Below are 22602 nucleotides of genomic sequence, written 5' to 3'. Positions count from 1 at the left end.
CTTGCACTGGGCTGGCATTTTAAAACCACAAGAGGGAGACATTGAGCTTTTGATTATGCTGTGCTGTAACTTTACAGCCTGACAGCAGTGAATTACCATCTCTTCTTCATCATCTTGTGTACTCTGCTTAATGTGCTGATGCAGGTCCTAGACCAGGTCTTTGAAAATGCTGCAGTCAGTGCTTTTGGACCCAGACTCTCATTAAAAATGCAGATACTGATATATTATCCCTCCATCTCTCTCGCCCTCTGACTCAGTTGGATCATTACCCTCCAGTCAGCTACACCCTCCCAGATGCCTCAGACACAAAGTTCAACCTGGTCAAGACGCTGTTCTTGGGCAAAGTCTTCGGTAAGTATGTCTCTACAATTTGAACCTTTTTCATGCAGTGTGAAACTTTAATATCTACACTTATTGCAGTTGTTTTCATTCATTTAATTAACTCATACCACTCCAACCCCAACCTCTCATGGATCAAACAATCTGCTTAATATCAAGCTGTAAATGTTCCTGATAAACATAGATGTAGTTTTCAAAATGTAATTTATAGCTCCCAGTAAATCAACTTTAGATAAACCAGACAAATCTGATCACAGTTGTTTCTTTAGAAGCAAGCATCTGCTGGTCTCTCCTTTCCTTTTCAAATGTCAGGGAGATCTGACTCTATATTATATTGTACACGTGCCACCCTTTGGGCTGACTGCGCATCAGCAGATTTTCAGAAGCACACTGAAAACAGTTTTTTAGATGTACTGTATATATACTGTGTATCTGACAAAAGTGTCATATTCTATTCCATTTATTTTATTTAGTCAAATTTAAGGCAAGACTAACCCCAAGATAAATCATTTAGTTTTCAATGTGATTCTTAAAATATAAATATATAAATACGAGTCTATATTTACACATCATGTCCACTAGAGGACACCAGAGAACTGCAGAGGGATGCTGCTGCATCACATACAGTAATTCCATCTGCATCTGTCTCTGCCTGTATGGTATGCATCAGTAGTGGAAGAAGTACTCAGAAGTACTTACTTAAGTAAAAGTGCATAAGTATTAGCAGCAAAATGTACTTCAAGTATTAAAGTAAAAGTACTCATTCCATCCTTCCGACTGATATATTATTATATATGACATCATTGGATAATTAATACTAAAGCATCAGTGTGTTACTGTTGTAGCTGCTGGAGGTGGAGCTAGCTTGAACTACTTTATACACAGTTAGCTAGTTTAGTCCAGTGGTTCCCAACATAGGGATCAGGTCCCTCCATAGGGTCAGCAGATAAATCTGAGGGGTCGTGAGATGATTAATGGGAGAGGAAAGAAGAAAAAACAAAGTTCTGAAACACAAATCTGTTTTCAGTTTTTTCTTTCCCTAATCTTTGATTTTTGGTGAAATCTTGAATCATTTATTTAAATCATTTATTGAAGTGAAACCATGTGAGAAGTTTAGAGGGAAAAATCACTATTTGGTGGAGCTGTTAACAACTCATAAACATCTGAAATGTGACCTCAACTACACACTGCTTTTTGTAAGATGCCAAAAGCCAAAAAGGTTGGAAACCACTGGTTTCATCTTTAACAATGTGTTGTATTTTAAAAGCTTGTTATATTATCCATTGTGTCAAATCTTCATCTGAAAAGTAACTGAAGCTATCAAATAAATGTAGTGGAGTAGAAAGTACAATATTTCTCTCTGAAATGTAGTGGAGTGGAAGTATAAAGTAGCATCAAATGGAAACACTCAAGTAAAGTACAAGTACCTCAAAATTGTATTTAAGTACTTGAGTAAATGTACTTAGTTACTTTGCACCACTGGTGCTCATTCACATTTGTGGCTGATAAGGCTGTGCAACTCAACAAATACCATGTTATGACAGAAAATGTCTCTGACAATTGATGTTTGATACCCTGATATTAGACTCTTCTGAATTCCCACGGTGCTTGACTGTCTTAGATAACTGACAGAACAAAAGAATCCCAAACCTTTACGTGAGTTTCCTCTTTTATGTGGATATTTAGGTTTGTCAGCCGCTACTATTTTGACACATTACTTGTAGGACAAAGGGGCACTGTAGCGCTGACGCTGATTAAAATGTAATTCATGATTTTGTGCAACATTTATTTTTTTCCTCACTGGATTTAGAGATCTTAACAATGCCCTAAACACTTTAGACATTGATTACCCTAATTACCCTGATTATCCATTCTCAATTACCTTAACCTATTTAGGTTCTCCCAAGTGGTAACTATGGTTTATGGCTTGATTTTGTTTGGGTTTATTAGCTTCTTTAATTACTAATAATGTACCTCTGATGGAGGATTGAATCTCATTATTTGCATTTTGCTGCAGCTTGTTCTATTCTCTTCTCTTCTTCTTCCCTCTCATGTCCTTTGTCCTCTGCCTCAAGTGCCGACAAAGTCAGTGAGGTTGAAGTAATGGCCGACTTCACTTACCAGCCAGAACTATCGACTGCCACACACACCACAAGAATCCCTGGGAATATAAAACCATGCACTGACACACACAAGCATATGCTCATGCACATACACACACAAAACACAGCCATCCATCTTTGCCCAGCACAGATGCTTTAAGGACACACAGGACAAAGTCACCTAACATGCCAAAACAGCATGTATTTACTAATTCATCTATACAGCCTTACACTTCAATAGACTCAATATGCTGAAATGTTAAGTCTATGACGTTGTAGTAAAAATCATGACAGAATAAAACATAATGGACAGAGTAAGGAAAAAATTAGATAATTAGATCAAAAGAGAAACAGGAAAACAGAAGGATGCTGGAATATAGTGTTCAGAAAGACAGAGAAGAAGAGGAAACAAAGCAGTCAGAACAAAAGCAGACATATGACTTTGCTCATTTCATCAGATCTGTTCCAGTTCTGCGCTGGGACCACAGAGACAAGAGAGGCTGTCAGACAGCTGAGCTATCAGATTCTCTATTTCTGGGAGACAGAGACTCTGTGTTTGGTGCAGCACAAACAAACACACACACTGATCAGAGCGACGTCTCCTCTATCACCTCACAGCCTGCTGATTGTGAGATGGGATAAATTGGCTGGAATAAAGAGGGCAGCAATCAAGGGAGCTAGACATTAAAGAACAGATAGATACACAGATGAATATCCAAACAATAGCCCAACACGATTTTTTTAGGTTAATATCAATATCAAAATTTGAGCAGTGAAAAAATGTAATCACAATATATTTGCCAACATTATTTTTTTACATAAACACATAACATTCCAAATATTACTAAAATTATAAAAAATAAATGATAAAAATATTAAGATAATTAATATACAGTAAAGATGTGTTTTTTTCTGTCAACTAATTGCTTAAATAATGACGTGGTACTGCCCAATACAAAGTAACTTTAAAGTTGCAATACACGACATTCAGCCACCAGATGTCACACTATAGCACCAACATCTCAAACCAAAACAAATGTGTGTGTTGTTTGCTCAATAAAGTTGGGGGGGGGGAAGCGGCCCTTGAACCGACAACTCACGAAACTCAGATCAAACTGTCAAATTAGGCAGTGCTAATCAAATATGAATCAAGATTCTGTTACTGCATTGCCTATTTCTCATCTCAAATGCTTTCAGGAACATATCTTAGTGTGCTGTTTAGCTGTAATATGAGAAAGTTTGTGACATGGCCGCCATCTTGGAAACGGAGGAGGAGGACATGGAGGGACTCACATGCACTAACATGCACGCGCAGCCGGACTAGCTACCAAAACAAAGAACAGTGAAGCTCAAATAGCAACACACACAGAGGGAGTGTGACTTCATTCTCTGCTCAGGTCACAATTACTCCATTATATCTTTACATAGCAAATTGTTGTTTGCTGACATCCAGTGACGCTGAATGTCATTTATTGCATCTTTAAGTACCGTGTTAATGTTTCTGAGAATAAATGTCTAGATTTTTTGCAAATCTCAATTTACACTGAAATTCTTAAAGGTCCCGTGTGTAGGATTTAGTGGCATCTAGCAGTGAAGTTGCAGACTGCAATCAACTGAATACCCCTCCCCTTCCCCTTCCAAGCATGTAGGAGAACCTATGGTGTGCAACAAACTTGTGAAAAACGCAAGGCCCTCTCTAAAGCCAGTGTTTGGTTTGTCCATTCTGGACTGCTGCAGAAACACATACAATATTAACAAAACACATACAATTTTAACAAAACTGATACTGATCATTTCTTAAATGGGCATTTTTAATTTGGGCACTTTAATTTAAATCACATGACACATACCAGCCATTAAAAACAAATTTATTACAAAAGCAAATATAAATAGTAAATAAAAATGTTTGCGCTAATAAGCGTAAAAAATATTCCAGTATTTTACAGAAATACTATGATTAAAATAATAATAAATAAATAAATAATCATAACATAAATATGAATAAAATGAATTAAAATACCAACAACATAAAACATGAGCACCTTTGCACTTTCTCAGAGATTTCTCAGTCTTCTTAAACAGGCCATGATTTTTCCCAAAGCAACTTACATATTCGACTAGTTAGGCTTCCTCACAGCGATGTTCAGAAACAGTTGGAAAAAAAAGTTGGTGCAAGAGACTTGGATGTATGGACATCTTGTTTTTGTTCAGCCTCCTTATAACTTTCAGGGTTTCAAGGCTACTGGCCTGATGCATTTCTATTGTGCTCTGAGAGTCCTTTCTATTTCTATTGTCTTTCTTTGTATAATATATTTCTATGTATTGTATGTATTTTTTTTCCTTACACGTCTTTGGAACTTGTGACTGAAGTTTATGGGATATGCATATCTATTACACTTTAGGGTGTGTTTTTTTTGTAATGTTTGAAGAGGTTACTCATGTTGCGGCTCTGTGTTACTTTCTTGTTTGCTGTATTTTTATCTACAGGTGAAAAGTAGCACCACACCACACTACATTTCCTTTCTGCCATTCTCTCACAAGTTTGAGGCGGAAGTGCTTGCCCACTTGTGTACTCTCAGTTCTCATGTCACATACAGTAGATTTCCACAGTTATGTGACACAGGCCAGCTAAGTATGTCAGGGCTGTTTATTGGCACAAACATTATACAAAAGTACTGAAAATGTTTGGAAGTGATGCAGCCACCAACATTTTGTATTTATATATTTGTATTATCAATATCCTTTAAAGGAATCGATACCAAATGAGTAGCTTGTGAGTGTTGAAGTATCAATCCATCAATAGTAGAAACATGGTGGTGCAACATGGACCCACTCCCTATGTAGATATAAAGGGCTCACTCTAAGCTAATGAAAACACAACAATTCTTATTTTCAGGTGATTATACACTAATGAAAACATACTTATGAATATTATATTCCACTTCTGCCAAGTCCATTCCACTGGATGCTGCTAATCCTACACACTGCACCTTTAATTGTAAACCATCAGCTTTTATCTTGTCTATCTACACTTGTTCACAAGTTAAAGGTTAGTAAGGTTTGTTAGTGAAAGACTTAAGATTTTTATTATAAATTTCAAGTTTTTCAGCTTTTAAAAACTGATAGAGTACCACAGTAAATAGATCTGAGACTGCATATCATAATAATTACTATTATATCTACCCAGCACTTCTAATCTACACTCACATCTGTTTTATTTCTGCATAAACTAAAATATCTTGTAAAAAGTGACTGCCTGAGCAGAATTTCACTATGGTTTTAATGAACAAAACCAATGACTGTTTATGTAACAATTTTTTATGGTCATCATTCAGCCTGTTTGTTGGAGCTGGCAGTGTGGATATCTCAGGTCCAGGGTCATGAGATTTTAAGTGTTTGCTGTCAAGGGTAATTGTGCTAAAGTGTTATTGATCATGAAGCACAGGGATGATTCAGCACGTGCTCTACGCTGCTGAAACCACTGTAGCCTGATGCTTAATGTAACAGTATGCAGCGTGTATGTGAAGGTAACTGTATCCTTAACAACAGCCTGTGTGTGTACGTGTGTTGATGTATTGCGTATGGGCATGTCCTCCCTAGATCTCTGCATCCCAGTAGAATAGATGGGGGGTGAGATGAGTCATACATCAGCCAGAACAGCAGGCACACTCCCAACCCAGTCCTCAGTGCCACAAATCTGTGTGAGTGTGTGTGTGTGTGCAGACTGTATGTGAGCGTGTCTATCAAAGGAAATAGACTTGAAGCCAAAGGCAGAGAGAGAGCGAGAGAAATAGTGACACCGTGAAAGTGTTATTAGAGATAGATGATTGTAGCCCTGAGGGTTGGTTGTAAAGGACATGTACATCAGTGCCACACTGAAATTCTGATTTCTCTATATTTTTTTTCCCCTAGCCTCTCTCATTCCGTTAACTCTGTCCACACATCTTTAACATGTCACTCCCTGTGGGTACTGCCAATTATTTTACGCAGGCTGTGTCATGCTGACATTTCAAGGTGTAATAGCTTCATTCTGAGGAACTCTGAGGTGTAATAGCTGTTATTTCCATCTCAGGATTGTCTTGTCCGTGTGCTTTTGCTTTGAATCGACATTTTAGTTCACAAAATCAATCATTGACCCTCAAGAAGTCTTTTTCCCCTCAGGCATGACATGAACTAATTGCCTTTTTGTAAAGTACTTTGTAAACTTAAAGTGCTCTATAAATAAAAGTTTATTAGTTGATTAGTACTTATTTTATATCTAAACTGCAAATACAGATGCATACATACTGTACGGGGTATACACAACAACACAAACCAGTGAAGATTTTGCCCTGTTTTAATCACCATAACTCTCAACCATCTGCCTGTGCAAGTGAAGTCTAGCCAGCAGATAGGAAATGAATATCATCGCTGTATATCCAGATCTGTCCACTGTACAATTTGTACCTCTGTGCCAATCCATCTGTTAACACACCATCTTGAAGATCAAGATGGATTCAACTTTGTCGCTTGAAAAATCATGTTCAGTGTAAATCTGTGAAAAAACATAGGAGCGTGGGATATCTTTTTAAGGAGCACAGATAGTTTTAATATACATTATTTTTTTATATTTATTTAAACATTGGCATATTTAACTTGAGCACAGATGCAGGCTTTGCTTCTGATATGAAGTTTTCTATCTACACTAATGGAGCTGAAGGTGTTTTCATGGGTAAAAGTTGTGAAAAAATTAGAAAGGTAAAAACATCCTTTTAGTTTCTCAAAAAAGCATTTTTTTTTCTGCATAGATTATGTGTAATTTGTAATAATTAAGAAAAACATTTAAGAACACTCACTTTTTAAATGATTCCTGAACATGTTTAAGAGCACATCTGCATACAGACACTTTAATCTGAACATGAACATGTTAAAAATAAACAGTATACCGTGGATGGTCAACATATAGTCGGTAAAAGGACCATACCAGCAGTTTTGCATGTTTTAACTAAGTCATTTAAAAAGTAATCAGCAGGACAGCACACCAAATAAACAGCTTATTAATTCATAGACATTTCACCCATCTTCATCCTGGAAACTGGCACCAATGCTACTTTGCACGCTCAGGAAAGCTGAAAACATCAGTGCCTTCATAAATCATTAAAGTGGACTGCTGTCCTGCTGAGGATGAGTTTTTTGGGAGAGGGTAGCTGTTTTTGAGGATTCAGCAGCCAGCCATACATAATGAAGTTGAACTAATTAAACACACATCACGTATACTTGACATTACATACTGCTGACCATTTTTCAAAGCATGCCATGATGAAGTTCAATCAATTCTCTCCCTTCCAGGCAGCCGCTGATTCAATGCCTGTCTTTTGTGTTTTGACCTTTGAGTTCAGAGCCGCCAGACGTCCCGACTGATTAAAGCACCGATGAACCCTGCTGTCAGATGATAACACAGAGTAGTTTTACTCTCTTATCTCTCCAGGCATTGTATCTGTGTGCTAATTCTATAATCTCTAAAATCAAGATGCTCGTACGTGTATGTGGTCACCGCTTTGTGTGTGTGTGTGTGTGTGTGTCCGTATCTGTGTGTGTGTGTGTAAGGATGACATCATGCCACCCTCCCCGCCTATCACCAGTAGTTTTACTTTACCCTACTGAGTCCTGATCCATCCTGGTGCTGCTCCAGGATCCAGGTTTTCTCCAGCTGCTGTGTCTGAGTGGGGGTGGGACTGCACTGCAGCGAGATAGAGCGATAGAGGGAGGTAGAGACAGACAGACACAGAGAGAGAGAGAGAGAGAGAGAGCTTGCCAGTGTGCCACGGTGTTAAGAGATCCACATAGCAGAGAGGAAGAACGAGTGGAGAGGATTGCCTCACAAACTGTATACGCAAACTCCTTATAGGTAACTACAGTTGTATGCATATGTGTGTGTATCTCTGTGTCTTCATCTGTATGTGTTGTCGTACTGTGTATGCATAAATGTGCCAAGGTTTAACTAATTCAGCCAGTCTAATGTCAAATGTTAGTTAAATTTGCAGTAGAGCATTTGTTTTTTCATGATTTCCTCATAGAGTGATAGCGAGTCAAATTCTTGATGCTTTTGAATTTTAAAGCCAATCCACCCCCCTGGATTAACTGAATTGCAGGAAAATTATACAGAACCCTGGCATGTATCTGAGTCAGAGAGAGAAATGAGCCGTCATAACGATATTAACTATATTATTGGTCTGCTTGTTGCTGCGTCTGTTATGTCTGTGTTTCTTGACTTGGCATCTGTGCAATCTGACATCCTGGTTGAGGAGGATGGGTGGCATTGATACATACACCTGTGTGTTTGTGGTCAATATAGGTGTTGCAACCACAGGTGTATTTTTCATGTCTGAAACTAACAGTCATGCATTTGCTTCAGCTTTTATCTCCCGTGTCTTTCATCAGTTTTTCTCTGTCATTTCTCTGCAGCTCCACCTTTCCTCACTTTTTCCTTATTTATCACTCTGTCCAGGCTGCACAGGTGTCTTTATTCACCGCAATTGATATCATTTTGGTTTAATTTAACACGGTTTTTATGACAGTCTTAGCAACACTGTAGAGAAGATCACAACCAAACTGCACAAGAGCCAAAAATCAAAGAAGAAATGGTCAGTTTGTAGTTTTTGCTTTATTTTTAACTTAGCATTAGACATAAATGTAGTCACAAGAAAACACACTAGTATCAATCTTTTTCAAGAGGGAACAGTTAAATAGAAAATATATACAATTCAAAAATATTCATAGCTTCAAGAACATGTTTTTTACACTCAAAATGTGCTCTTTCTCTCTCATTTTTATATTTTTCTTTATCAGTTTATTTCTACTGCTTTGATATTGCTGCTGCCTAAATATTTGTTTTGCTATTACAAAGGGAGTGGTGGGTGGATTAACATTAATATTCTTTTGGTGTGTCTCATATTTTCATTTCATTTCATTAACACTCCCTTTCTTTTCCCTCTCTCTCCCCCTGCATCAGCTTCCATTTGTTGCCATGGCAACAGTGTTTGATCTCCTCTACCCTGCCCCTCCATTTGAGCACCCCTCTTGTCACCCCATTTCGTTCCCACTCTTCTTTTTCTTTTTACATCCACTCACCCAGACACACACATACACCAGGGACACTCTCCTCTGTATTTTCTCCTCCTCCTCCTCCTCCTCTTCTCCTATCACATCTCTCACCTTTCCCCCCCCACCACCAGTCCCCTTTTTTGGAGAGGCATCTACTACCCCCTCCCTCTCTGCTTCCATCTTCCCTTCTTTTCTCTGTCCCTGACCCACTTCTTTTTGTCTCCCCTACAGACAATTCACCCCCTCACCCCCTACCTACCCATTCTCCTCACACCAGACCTCTCCTCACAGCTTTATGTGCCTCCACACCTATTGAATTATTCATGTGATGTCATCAGTCACCCTGGTGACACACCGTCAGAAGGTGCAATCCTCTGATCAACATGCTGACCTTGTTGCTGTTGTGACGGTGTGTGTGTGTGTGTGTGTGTGTGTGTGTGTGTGTGAGCTTGGAAAAGAGGGGTCACATGTGGTATGTAGCACAACTGCTGGACCACACTGTGATCATATGTGAAGGTACATTTCATTATTGCAATCTCAAGCCAGATGGATTAGTCTTTGTTTAGTTCTTATCGTGATTAGTGTGTGGAGTCCTGTTGGTTTGGGTGTGTATTTGCCCATGTTTTATTGATTAGTCTGGAAAGCCCCTTGAGGGCCAAAGACAGGCCAAAAGAAAGGATTACAAGCAATAAGATGTGTCATGTCTGTATGTCATGACTGGCTCTGACAAGGAGATATGACTTGTTAATGTTTATATGTTATTTAGAATGTTATTAAACCAATATTAGATGCAAATTAATAAGCAGAGTATTTTTATGTGTCTACAAACCTGTCTGACTTTTAAGTACTGGGCATGATGAAAATATTCTTAAAAGTTGTCAAATAAGCAAGAACTTACCATGTGAAGCTTATAGTGGGTATAATTTTTATTGAGAAGGCAAAAAAGTGTTGATTCAGCTCTTTGGCAATTTTATAGTCCACTGTTTGCAGTGCGGTTATATTTGATTGCATTATATTCCAAACATTTCATGCTACTTCCTGTCTTTTTGTAAGCGTGTACAATATCACAGAGCCGAATCAACACTTTTCTAATGCAATCTGAACATTCACAACTTTAGAAAGGTACTATATTGTATTGAATTGCATTAGGTAGTGCAGGCGTTTGTGTAATTGTGTCCACCTCTTGTTGTCCTCCATTAGTACAAAATTGATATTTTATGTTCCCATTAAAACCGATGAGGCCTCTTATCAGTGACAACCCAGCTCTCAGTCCGTATTAAATGGGTGATGTTTATGAGTAACAAGTGTGTTATTTTAGCTGGAAACATGCCGCTTTCTACGTTCCCTTGTGAAATCACTGGCCCCAAAAAATCTGAAACAAGGGAGGCTTGTTGGCTATTTACCCCTTACCAGCATTGTATGCAAAGCAGGCTGTTATACTCTCAACAGACAGCCTATTAGTATTCACTCCCAGGCCTCTGCAGTGATCAACACATGTTCAGGGATACAGGAGAGAAAAGAACTGTATTCATATTCATATTCAGTATTCATACGAATGTTGTTATCACTATTCTGCTCACTGTGCTTACTGTCACGCTGTGAGGCACCTCTTTCTCTCTCTCTTGCTCTCCATCTACCTTTTCTGTACACCCCCACACATATGCAAATTCACACACACACACATACACACTTATGGACTTCATCCACACTGTTATCAAGGTGTGAAGTGATTGATAGCAGGTACATTTGTCTCCATTCCTACAAAAAAGGTTGACCAATGCCTCATCAGGCGGGTGATGCTGAGCAACATTTGAGCTTTTTTGCACACACACACACACACACACACACACACAGATGCGGTATACAGTGTATACACGCAATGCAAGAGTCAGTAGGAGGTCTTGTCAGATGATAAATACAGTACGTAGACAACTCAGATAGCTCTGAGCCCTATTCCTGGCAGCACAATCAATAGTGTACCATCATACACAAACACACTCTCATATACACACTCACACTTGTATCGGTCCCATCAAAATGGAATAAAAAGAGAGAATTACATTATAGGCCGTGTCCAGATACATCATCAAACATGATTCATTTAGTAAACACACACACTCACACACACACACACACACACACACACAGCAGTAGTCTTCCCTTGTTCATATTTTTGCTGCAGGATTGTCCAACAGTGCCTTCTGGGTGTGGTGCAGTCATGCAGCAGCAGAGCAGCCATGCATGTAAAAACATGAAACCTGGTTCTGTCTTCACACACAGCCAGAGTTCATGTGAAGAACTAAAGTATTTTGCAGCTCTGTGAAAGTGTTAAAGAGAGTTTGGCTGTTTTATCATTTTGTTTGCTGCCTGCAATTTCTCCTCTCTCTTCTCTGCAGTTGTGTGTGTGTGTGTGTGTGTGTGTGTGTGTGTGTGTGTGTGTGTGTGTGTGTGTGTGAGAATGTGTCTATGCAGGATGTATGATCAGCCATATTTAAGCCAGCCAGGATGATATATATAGACTTTATTTACACAAAGATGTTTTAATGTTTAAAAGCATCAAGCAGCATTTTGATGATTGTTGTGATCATGACCATGAGCCTACACTAGACAGTCACTGTTTGAATACACTGAATGATGTCACTGAGTGGATCTAACTCTTTTAGATCATTTTTAATGAATGCCCCGGGCCACATCTGCTCTGAGAGAGCAAACAACTCTCCAGTTGATGCTTTTCAGCTCCAAATACCTGCCAATAAAAAAATCAATATTATATTAACACTGGAAATATTGCCGTGGGTAACCTACAAAGGACAAGCTGGACTGAGCTCATTGGACCAGCTGCTTTTCAGGTGCTACTTAACTGAATACACATGTGCGTTGAAGTCATTCTCTTTGAAACATGAAGAGAGACAGAAATCAAAGAAGACAGAGAGGCAGAGATTTGTCTGGATTGCCATGGATCAATAAGTGAACCTCCGGTAAATCACCCACGCTCCAAATAGTGGCATTTGTCACAGCTTCATATTGGTATTAGATATGGGTTACATCCATGACCTTGCATGGGCTACACAATCATCCTTTTGTACACATAAAAGCACGATAAAGACTTTTAATAAGTTCGCGACCATAGCAGAAAAATTAGCAACATGTGTTGATTGAAACCTAAATATAAACATTATAGGGACCTAATCTTGATTTCCTCTCCGTGTGCCATAGAGACCGACACTCACATTGCTGCTTTCTGCTTAAGAAACATTTGAAATCTACATACTCTGCTGCTAAAGCGTCCTATGAATAAGAGAGTGAACAGAGAAACTGTGAGAGAGGTGGGGGTGTTAATTCATTATTCATCCTGCAATTTGACATTAGAGTTCAATATCAGTATATGTTCCTCTTCTTTCTCCCTCCTCCTCCTCCTCTTCTCTGCTCCCTTCACTCTCTTCTTTCCTCATTTGTGTAGAGTCATATTCTCACTGGGTGTTTTAGAATTGCAGAGTATTGCATTAATGTTTCGGTGCATCAGCAAACTTTGTGCCTACAAGTATTTGAGTTGTAAGCTCGGTTTGTGAGTGTGTGTTAACAATGGGTGTACATAGAAGTTTGTGCATTCAGAGAAAGTGTTTTGTGTGAGTGTGTGTTTTGGTTAATAAGTGCTGATTTATGTGGTTTTTGTCTTTAAAAACTGCTGAGGCCAGTGTTTCGGATTTGTGGTTTCTCTACGCTCTCTCTCTCTTTGTCTCCCTCCTTCTCTGAATATCAATACACTTTATCAGCATGAAACCACATCAGTAAACATCAAATTGGACTGGTTTGACAGTCTAATTAAATACAGTAATAACAAGATGAGTCCATTAAAACCATCCAATGATCCAACTCTGCATCTCTCCTCAGAAACTGGACACATAGACCCAGTGCTCATCGAGCGGTACAACACCCCAGGCTTTGTCGGGTGCCTGTCACGGGTGCAGTTCAACGGAGTCGCCCCCCTGAAGTCTGCACTAAGAACTGCCACACAGGCACAAGGTACACCAGCAGCCGGTCAACCAGACAGACAGCCTGCAGCCACATTGCCAGTGTCTTACCAGGGTAAACTGGTAGAGTCCAACTGCGGGGCATCACCTCTCACCATCCCACCAATGTCTGCCGCAACAGATCCCTGGCATCTGGATAACACAGGTGAGGATAACCCCAAATACACTTAAGACTTTGCTGTCAGTCACTGGAGTAAAAGAAGACGCTAAAATTTGCTGTTACAAAGTCAACTTATAGTATCTTGAAAAGTCCAGAACCACTGTATTACGAGTACCAGGTATTTGATCACAAATCAAATTATTGGACAAATGTTATCTGATCTGATGAAGGCCTTCAACGAAAGGTCAGACAATCACTATTACAGTTCATCCTGTGGAGACTGAATGTCTGTGCTGTACTTCATTTTATGGCAATCCATCCAATAGTTGCTGACGGACCAATACAGTCATTTAGGGAACCACACTGCTAGCTTGGCTAAAAACAAATGTCAAACTCAGCAAACAGAGAAATAAATTAGCTTTGCAAAATCCGCAATGTGATCTTTACACAGTATATGTATTTGCATGTTTATTCCACACTCTGAGCTTTCAAATTTTGTCTAACTGTGTTAGTGTCAGCGCTGCACCGTCTAATACACTGAATATGAAACCTTTATGCATATCATTTAGCATTAAGTAATAACTTCCCACGGTTACTACACACAGTTGACATTTGCAAATGTAATGCATTTCTGTTTTGAATCAACTCAAGGTGATCAAGGTTTTATTAAGTACATGTACACACACACGGTAATCAATCCACTCACGTCTACACACTAGATCTACTCTGGACACGCTTACCTGTCCATGATCACACGTACACACACATACACACTCAGACCTGACGACTGATGTGTCTAATGTTACATTCCTCAGCAGCTTTTGGTATTTCAGAGTGTCATTATTCTGGTTGCAGCTGTTTTCCTCAGGCTCGGTGCCAACTGTGCCTTTGGGAATGTTGAGCTATCTCAGATCGATGCAGTCTATTGATCTGAACTCCAGGTCCAAACTCACAGTCGGCTCTCTACCATCCTTACACTGAAGGGATCAGTATTTATTCTGCTTTACATTTTCTATAAATAGATCTAATCTATAATTCATCCAGCCCACCTTCCATCCCTCACTTATAATATGCTTTGTCTCCTCTCCTCTCCTCTCCTCTCCTCTCCTGATTGCTCTCTTGCCCTCTGTTTCATCCCATTTTCACTTACTTTACTCCTTCCTCCGCCTCTTCTTCTTCTTACTCATTCTCTTTACTTCCCAGGAGAACTATGGGTTATGTTGTAAGCAGCAGAAATAGCTTGAACAGCTCATCACACGGTGATGCAGTTTGCATTTGTGTGTACTGTATATGCACATTGTGTGTGTGCAGGAGAGTCTCTGTCTATGTCTGTGCACCTCAATAGGAATTACTGACAAAATTAAGAAACTGATCGAGAGAGCAAACCGATATCCTTTATCACCCACCACCTCCTCCGCTCATCTTAACCCCTCATCTGTCTTATTTGCCCTGCACTTCTGTCCAATCAGAGACAATCAGAGCCATGTAGATTATTGCTGCTGACAGAGAATTATAGTGGATGAGCAGAAGTAGCAGCTGTTAACCTTAACCTTAATCTTAACCTGTCACCAATCCATCTAGTTGACTGTCTGATGTACTGTATGTACTATGTAGTGAAGATGGAGCCAATCTAGATTAAACTTCCATTCATACTGTTTGCTGTGTTCTTGCTTCAGTGTCAAGAATAAAATCTTTCAGTTATAATTCAGCATAAATTAAGCATGAATCCATGTGACATTTCTGAAAAAGACCAAGGGCTCTATTTTTATGCTGGCTCAAAACAGCACTCTCATATGGTGGTATTTTCCTGACCTTGAAATGCACTTTGCCCATCTGTATGGTATTTCCATGTGTACAGATTGGTCTGGTGCAGCCATTCTGGTAACATAAAATGAGTTAGTTATATTAGTAGAATTAATATAAAATATCTTAGATTTTGAGTTTGTTAATATAAATGTATAGTTTAAATTTCTCTTTCTATCGGTCTGTCTTTCTTTCTTTTTTCTATCTGTTCAGATGCAGAGTTCCCCTTCAATGAGGAAAGAGTAATTCCTGATGGAGTCAACAGGGACTCAGCTATCATCGGAGGTACAAAATGTCGTATTTGTGAAAGCAGTTTTTGTTAGATTTGAATAAAGATGTCTATATATACAGCTAACTACTGGAAAACTAAGTGCGTCTACTTACAAGTTTTCTCAATGTTTCAGTCAATTAAAGACGACACTATGATTACTGAGACTATGCTCCAAAGTTGGTTCTTTGGTTGGTTTGTCAAAGTAAACCAGTTATTGAAAACAACCGATGTCTGTCTCCCGTGCAGGTATCATTGCAGTGGTGATCTTCACCATCTTATGTACTCTGGTGTTCCTGATCCGCTACATGTTCCGTCACAAAGGCACCTACCACACCAACGAGGCCAAGAGCAGCGGAGAGTCCGCCGGAGAATCGGCAGACACGGCCATCATCGGCACGGACAACCCAGAAACCATCGACGAATCAAAGAAGGAGTGGTTCATCTAACAGCCAATGGCAGGACTTTGAGGGAGGAAGTGATTCGTCTGGCCTCGAGTTTCCACAGAGATGGAGGTTTCATTCAATGACCAATCACAAGAGAGATGAGGAAAGGCCATTCAATAGGACAATAATCTCCCAGAGAGGGCAGGGATGTGGGAAAGACGTGTACAAATCTTTTTTGTTTGTTTGTTTGTTTTTGTTTTTTTATATATCCAGAGTATTAGAGAGAGAAGAGGGGGACAGTTATTCAGTGGAGCACGGCTATAAGAGACTGTACATGTATATACTAACCGGCTTGTCCTTCTTTGTATCGTGCTTGGGAGTTTTCAGGAGTCCTTTGAATACTGTATATGACAAATAATTATACTTACTGGGTCGTGTGATAGCACAGGTTTATCTCCAGTCTCGGTTGCGTTTTGATTTTATATTTTAACAAAAATTCTATCAAAAATGATCAAATCAACATGCCAAACCCTTTTTTTTTTAATTTATCAGGCTGCACCAGCCTGTCAACACTCATATCTGTCCGTAAATGACACACCACTTATACTGTGGTAATATAGGGTTTAACATGGATGCCAAAAGTTCAGTTTTTGTAAATACAATATTTTGTGTTATTTTCTCTTTTTCTCAAAAGATTTATTCAGAGTCCGATACATAAATACTAATGACAAATTTCAGATCTATATTACAATATCATGCATCTGTCCATTACATTATATGTGTATTAAATATAGAGTTTTATGTTAAAATCTTATGACATTCGATTGTATGGGACATTCCTTTCTGAGGAAAGGCAGAGAAGAGTTTCTCAGAGCATAATGGGAAATCATGACACTCCATGGTTATGTTGGTTTAGCTCAGCACGGCAGCTTTCTTTAATTTGGAATGGGTGAAACAGTGAGCCTTTACTCACTCACACTTGAGTGGTCGGTCTGTTTCTTTGCCAAACTCTTGAGTCTTACGTCATTCTACGACCAGCTCAGATTCTCACCTTATAAATGTTAGACTTTGAGTCAAGGAATTCCTTTGCATATCTTTGCATCTTACACTGACGGTGAGCTGTAGGGTTACAGTGCGTGCATACGTCTGTGCGTATATGTGTGAAGTTGTTTAAAGAGGTGGATATACAGAACACTAGGTCAGATGAATGGCATTTGCCACATTGCCAGAAAAGACAGTCAAGATTTTCACAGGGAAGTAATGAATGAGATACTTAATGAGTTGTATTGATTGTTGCACTAAACTCCAGCCATTAAGTGGTGGAAGCAGCATGAAACAAAAAAAATAACTGACAGCAAATATTTGATTAAGATCTGGGAAGAGGTTCAGATGATAATTGGCTTATTAATTCATTGTGCCTTCAAGGTGTTGAGCCATTTCGCCTTGTCCTGGACTACTTAACAAATACTACAAAAACCTGACTACTGCTGCATGAATTCTCATTAATCACAGTTTTCATGTGCTTTTATGGTGCTGTGTTCAATTTCCCGATAAAAACACTGATTTTGAAGTTAAAACGCTTCTAGCAGATTTCTCTCAAATCCTTAAAAAACCTGACTTTCTCAAGCGTAGCTGTTTTAGATGATTTATAGAAGAGCAGCAAGCTACACAACACACAGCAATTGTTCGCCTACCTTCTGTGACGCACATACACACGTAAACATGCATGTTTGGCAGCGCATGGGTCAAGGTTGTTTATTCAATTACAAGAGCGACGTGTTCAGAATGAGAAGTCTGCTGATTTGCGAACACTGAATTGAGCTTCTGGCTAACAGTGCCACTGTCGTCCAACATGCATTCAAAAGATGTACATGTTTCTGTTTTCTAACCATGTTGTTTTTTCCTGACCAGCTGCCAAATTTGTTGTTTTGTTACGAATTTGCTTTTTGTATATCGGTTTGGTAAAACTGCTACCATGGCACCTTGTTACATGAATGGTTTTGTACATCATCATCACCTCATGGTTGAGTGCTAACTGTAGATCACCATATCAGAGACATTAGAGCAGCTGGTGAACTCAGCCTGCCTTCTACTGTACTTGGGACTCAAAGAAGACTTTCTCCATCCACACATCAAACCCATGAAGGCAAACAAGTGACTCTACTTTCCTTTTTTTAAGTAATCTTATCAGTCAGACCATACATAAACACGCACATTTTCCCTTGATATGTGGTTTGAACATAACAACTGATGATAATGGATTATTAGCTCCAACAGACAAAACCATAATCCATCTGTTTTTCTTTCAGTTCTATTGAGTTCAATAAAGAGTGTTTGATCTTTAATAATCAGTCTTTTTCTATGCATCACTTTCATGTTGACACATAAGTTAGATATAGAAACTTTCTGACACACACGTGCTACACGAGGGGTAAACAACATTCATGGGACATCTATACCGTATAATAATCATGACATCGGGACATTATGACCCACAGCTGTATGTCAACACTCCTCCTGTCTTCTAACTCAACATTTGACACCAACGAAGTGGAAAAGCCGTGAAATAAGAAGACAATGATGAAGTGCAGAGATGCAGTAAGAATTTTATTTTCAGTGTCTTTCATGGCTGACCTGAACAGTGAATATAAAATGAGTTCAGAGGAAGAGAGTTCATGTAAGAGAAAAGGACACTGAGTCAGAGGAAATGAATCATAACTGCACAGACTCTAACTGGGTCACTTTTAAAACTGTTTTAGTTCAACTGACTGGAATTCATTTCAACCCTGGCTGCATTATTCACACAATAATATGAGAAGCTCTCAAAAGCTGTTTAAAAGCAACATCCAGAATTTGCTGCTTATTTTGTTTTCAGCTTTAACTTAGAACTTTGTATTTCTTTCTGATGAAAACTGCAATAAAATGTGAAGCACCATTTTAGACAGGTCATAGTCTGCCCCCTTGTGGTTGGATAGTGCTGTTTCTTTTAGATATCATTTTAGAAAAAAGCAACAGCTGGAAACATGTACAATAAGATTTCAAATACAATCAATGACTCAATCATTTGCTATCATTCTGGCCAACTTTCCTATTTTTTTTTTAATCTGTATTTAACCAGGAAAGATTGTCCTGGTCAAGATAGGCATAACAATGAGTAACAGACAATGCAAGACAGATAACACACAATATGCCACAAAACCAGAATTAAACACAACTGTGATTATAAAATCATAATTAACATTTCTTATGAAATTCATGTACAAGATTTCATCATGAAAAACCTCAATAGCAGCTTAAAACAAGCCAAGAGCTGTCTAAAACCATAAAAATGATATCAATGTATTTGTTATGGTTGTTATTATTTTCTGTTTATTATTGTTAAATAAAAGGTACTGATCTATGTTTGCTAACCTGCTCTTCTTGGCATTATGGACATGAGCATGCTAACCCAATACTATGACATTTAAACAAATACATTTCCGTGTTGCACAATCTAGTCGTATATATATAGCTTCATTGTACTCTGTTATAAAACACTATTTTCTCATTTCCACTGTAGAAGTTGGACAAGGGCTTATGACCAAGCAACCTACTATTTATATCAGTTTGTCTGTCTAAAAACAAAAACAAAAAAAACACACGTGTCATTGGGTTCACCCACTAAATGCAGTCCTTATTTTACCCTTGCAACCACAGGTGTGCATCTTTGTAGCTATCTAACTTTCTGACAAACATTATGTACTGTAGCAAAGTACAATTTCTAGTGCTCTATCCATATACACTGTATCTTTATGCCACAAGAGGCAGTATATGTGAAGTCGAACACAGTATTGATCTGACTTCCAGAAGTTCACAGACTTATATATCTGATGCTGGTTTTCATCAAAAAAAGAACCATTCTGAACTCTGAAATACGGATTTATTTTTATTGGCGTTCATTTCAACAAAAAGATAACACACTATAACAGAAATCAGCAGTTACAAAAGATTAGCATGTACAAAAAGTAAACTGGCAGCTTTCACAGTCTCATGTATCCCTTCTCTGTTTCACAATCAGCCCCTAATTGCTGCACTCTGAGCCACAGTTAATGTGCAAGTTGGAGAGAATGAGGTTTTTAATCAGGATTAGGATTGGTCTTTGGTATGCAACAGGGATTTTGAGTAAAATGCTTGAGTTTCATTATCTCAGGTGCAGCTTTTGTGACGCTGCAAACATCAGAGTGAGGAGGAATAATGCTTTTCTGAGATGAAAGCCTGGGACTTTGGAGAGTGAGAGATGAAGGATGGGGGAGGGGGGACTCTTCAGGCCTCAGGACACTCAGCTGTAACAACACACAGGAAGAGTCCAGTGAGCAAAGGTCAGAACGATTTACACAAACCACAATGCATTTCTAATCATTTAAAAGTGTGTGTGTGTGTATTTTTCTGTGTTAATGACATACCATTCTTAGGCAGGATAACAATGTTGTCGGGGAGAATGCCAGTCTCCATGGAGAACTGTCTGAACCTCTGTTGCAGGGTGGCGCTGGACTCAGGAGCACGGCCTGCAAACACAACAGCATGAGACGCTTTAACTTCCACCTATCCAACATGCGATGCTTTCCCAGAAGGCTGCTGTGATGTGAATGAGCTGGACTTACTGTAAAGCTTGTTGAGGACCTCAGACACTCCGTCCTTTGTCTTGATGGTGTGGACCAGAGCGTAGTCATCATACACAATGTCGACAATGCGCATGTCATTGTCATTCTTCCAAACTGATGAATACAGAAATAGACAGGTCAGGCTATTGAATGTATGTGTGTGTGCCTCTTATGTGTGTGTGTGTGTGTACTCTACTCACTTTGGCTGTGGAAGGTGAAGCGTCCAGGAGTGTCTGTTTTCATAGCCATGTGAGTCATTCTCCAGCAGGTACCGTCAGGGCTAACAAAGAGAGAACCAGGTCATTATTTCCGCTAGAGATTCAACAGGATGTTATTGATTTGAAAGGATAATTTCATTAATCACTCACTTCAGGTTGGCATAAGAGAGGTCCAGGTCTCCTCCGGCAGTTGGCACGATTACAGCAGTGCCTATCTTCATGTCTGCCTTGTGGTCCACAAACCACTGAGCGTTGGTAGCAAAGCCAACAATGTACCACTTGCCTCCAAACTAAGAGATTGAGAGAAAGGGAGGAATAAAAGGGTGATAAATATCCTTCTCTCCTTTGGAGTTTTGAAGCATATGCATTACTCCACTCATATCTACATTGTATTCTTAAAAGTAAGTGAGTAAAAACATTAAACATGTCAAGCAACCACAGATCCTGATAATGCTTGAATGCATGCAGTTATCCTGAGTTTTACAGACAAATCAATTTGTTGTAACATCTCTCTTTGTCTTACCTTCCCCAGATCAAAGTCTTTAACAGGCATGACCTCGGCGCAGGCAGCCAGCACACACATCAGTGTGGCCAGCATCCTCAGCAGTGTGTTCCTCATGGCTTCTCCTTTGTGTGTTGTCTCAGCTTCTCTGGCGGTGAGTGAAGTAGGAAGTAAAGGCATGTGGAGGCTCCTTATATGCTGCTCCCCATGCCTTCCTCCTCCTCCTCCTCCTCCTCCTCCTCCTTCTGTCTCCTCCTCAACTCCGCCCCTCCCACCCTGCTACTGCTCTCTTTTGCATTATAAAAACTCTTTGGCTTTCACCCACTGGCATGCAAATCACTGCCGTTACACAACTGGCACGTGTGGATGGAAGAGGGGGGAGAAGGGGGAGGAGGGATGTGGGGGGAGGAGGAGAAGAAAGGGCAGAGTGGGTGCATAATAGGGTTCTTTTTAACACCCCTCCCTCCTCCATCACAAATGCTTAGGCATGCCTGGACTACCAAAACAGCTGTTTGGTAAGAGTGCAAATGCCTTTGCCATATGGCACATGAAAGCTCCCAAAAACACACCACACATACATAATCAGAAATGCTAAACTTGAGTATCTTTAAAAAAAAAAAAAAACGCCTCAAATTTACTCCATGAGCTGCACCTCCAATAAACTCCATTTGAAATAAGACATACATTTAAAACAATAGCAGTATATATATATTCTCTTGCAGGAAATTGCATTGCCAGCAAGGTCGAGGCCATGATATTTAAGAACTTCACTTTACTATTTCCCATAAAAAAAGCTTTGCCTGTGTTGCGCACAATGATACGATTGTTCTTTGCAGCTTACAAGCATTCACTCAGATCACAATGAGTTCATTTTGAGAGTTTATACTTCTATAAAAGTTTTAAAACACGAGGAATTAAAGGGAGAAATGTTTAATTCCTTTTCCAGTTTTGTAACAACTGAGTGAGCAGGAGAGTTGAAGGAATTGGATCACCTTGTTTGCCATCCATTCCTGCATAAATTACCTCTGCTTTAGGATCATTTGTGTGAAAATAATGCATCCTAAATCTATCACTTTGCACGAGAGTTTGCTTGATGTAGATTATGTAATGTATAAAGTTCTGTGAGTTGG

The 22602-nt window shown here is 39.2% G+C and overlaps 2 protein-coding genes across 2 annotated transcripts in view; one reads left to right on the top strand and one right to left on the bottom strand.

Moving 5' to 3' along the window:
- The window catches only part of LOC137173254 (contactin-associated protein-like 2), a 62339-nt gene extending 43879 nt beyond the window's left edge, over positions 1–18460 (top strand). The window contains exons 8-11 of the mRNA XM_067577980.1: positions 258–351; positions 13416–13700; positions 15672–15743; positions 15976–18460. Of these exons, the coding sequence (XP_067434081.1) occupies positions 258–351; positions 13416–13700; positions 15672–15743; positions 15976–16175 (651 nt within the window). The 3' untranslated portion in view covers positions 16176–18460. The remainder of the gene's footprint in view (positions 1–257; positions 352–13415; positions 13701–15671; positions 15744–15975) is intronic.
- Positions 18461–20024: 1564 nt separating this feature from the next.
- LOC137173256 (lipocalin-like) lies at positions 20025–21683 on the bottom strand. Its single transcript, XM_067577982.1, has 6 exons — positions 21494–21683; positions 21121–21260; positions 20953–21032; positions 20753–20866; positions 20555–20656; positions 20025–20434 (listed from the first exon to the last, which is right to left on the bottom strand). The coding sequence occupies exons 1-6, from the start codon at positions 21650–21652 to the stop codon at positions 20415–20417; spliced, it is 615 nt and encodes a 204-aa protein (XP_067434083.1). The 5' UTR covers positions 21653–21683; the 3' UTR covers positions 20025–20414.
- Positions 21684–22602: the final 919 nt, after the last annotated feature.

This window comes from Thunnus thynnus, chromosome 21 (assembly GCF_963924715.1).
Source record: "Thunnus thynnus chromosome 21, fThuThy2.1, whole genome shotgun sequence".
Taxonomy (NCBI): domain Eukaryota; kingdom Metazoa; phylum Chordata; class Actinopteri; order Scombriformes; family Scombridae; genus Thunnus; species Thunnus thynnus.
This window is presented reverse-complemented; position numbering and strand designations above follow the sequence as displayed.

Coding starts and splice junctions, on each gene's coding strand:
- LOC137173256 (XM_067577982.1), bottom strand. CDS start 21,652: ATGCCTTTACTTCCTACTTCACTCACCGCCAGAGAAGCTGAGACAACA. Junction 20,657..20,752: donor GGTCCTCAACAAGCTTTACA/GTAAGTCCAGCT, acceptor TTGTGTTTGCAG/GCCGTGCTCCTGAGTCCAGC. Junction 20,435..20,554: donor TGTTATCCTGCCTAAGAATG/GTATGTCATTAA, acceptor GTGTTGTTACAG/CTGAGTGTCCTGAGGCCTGA.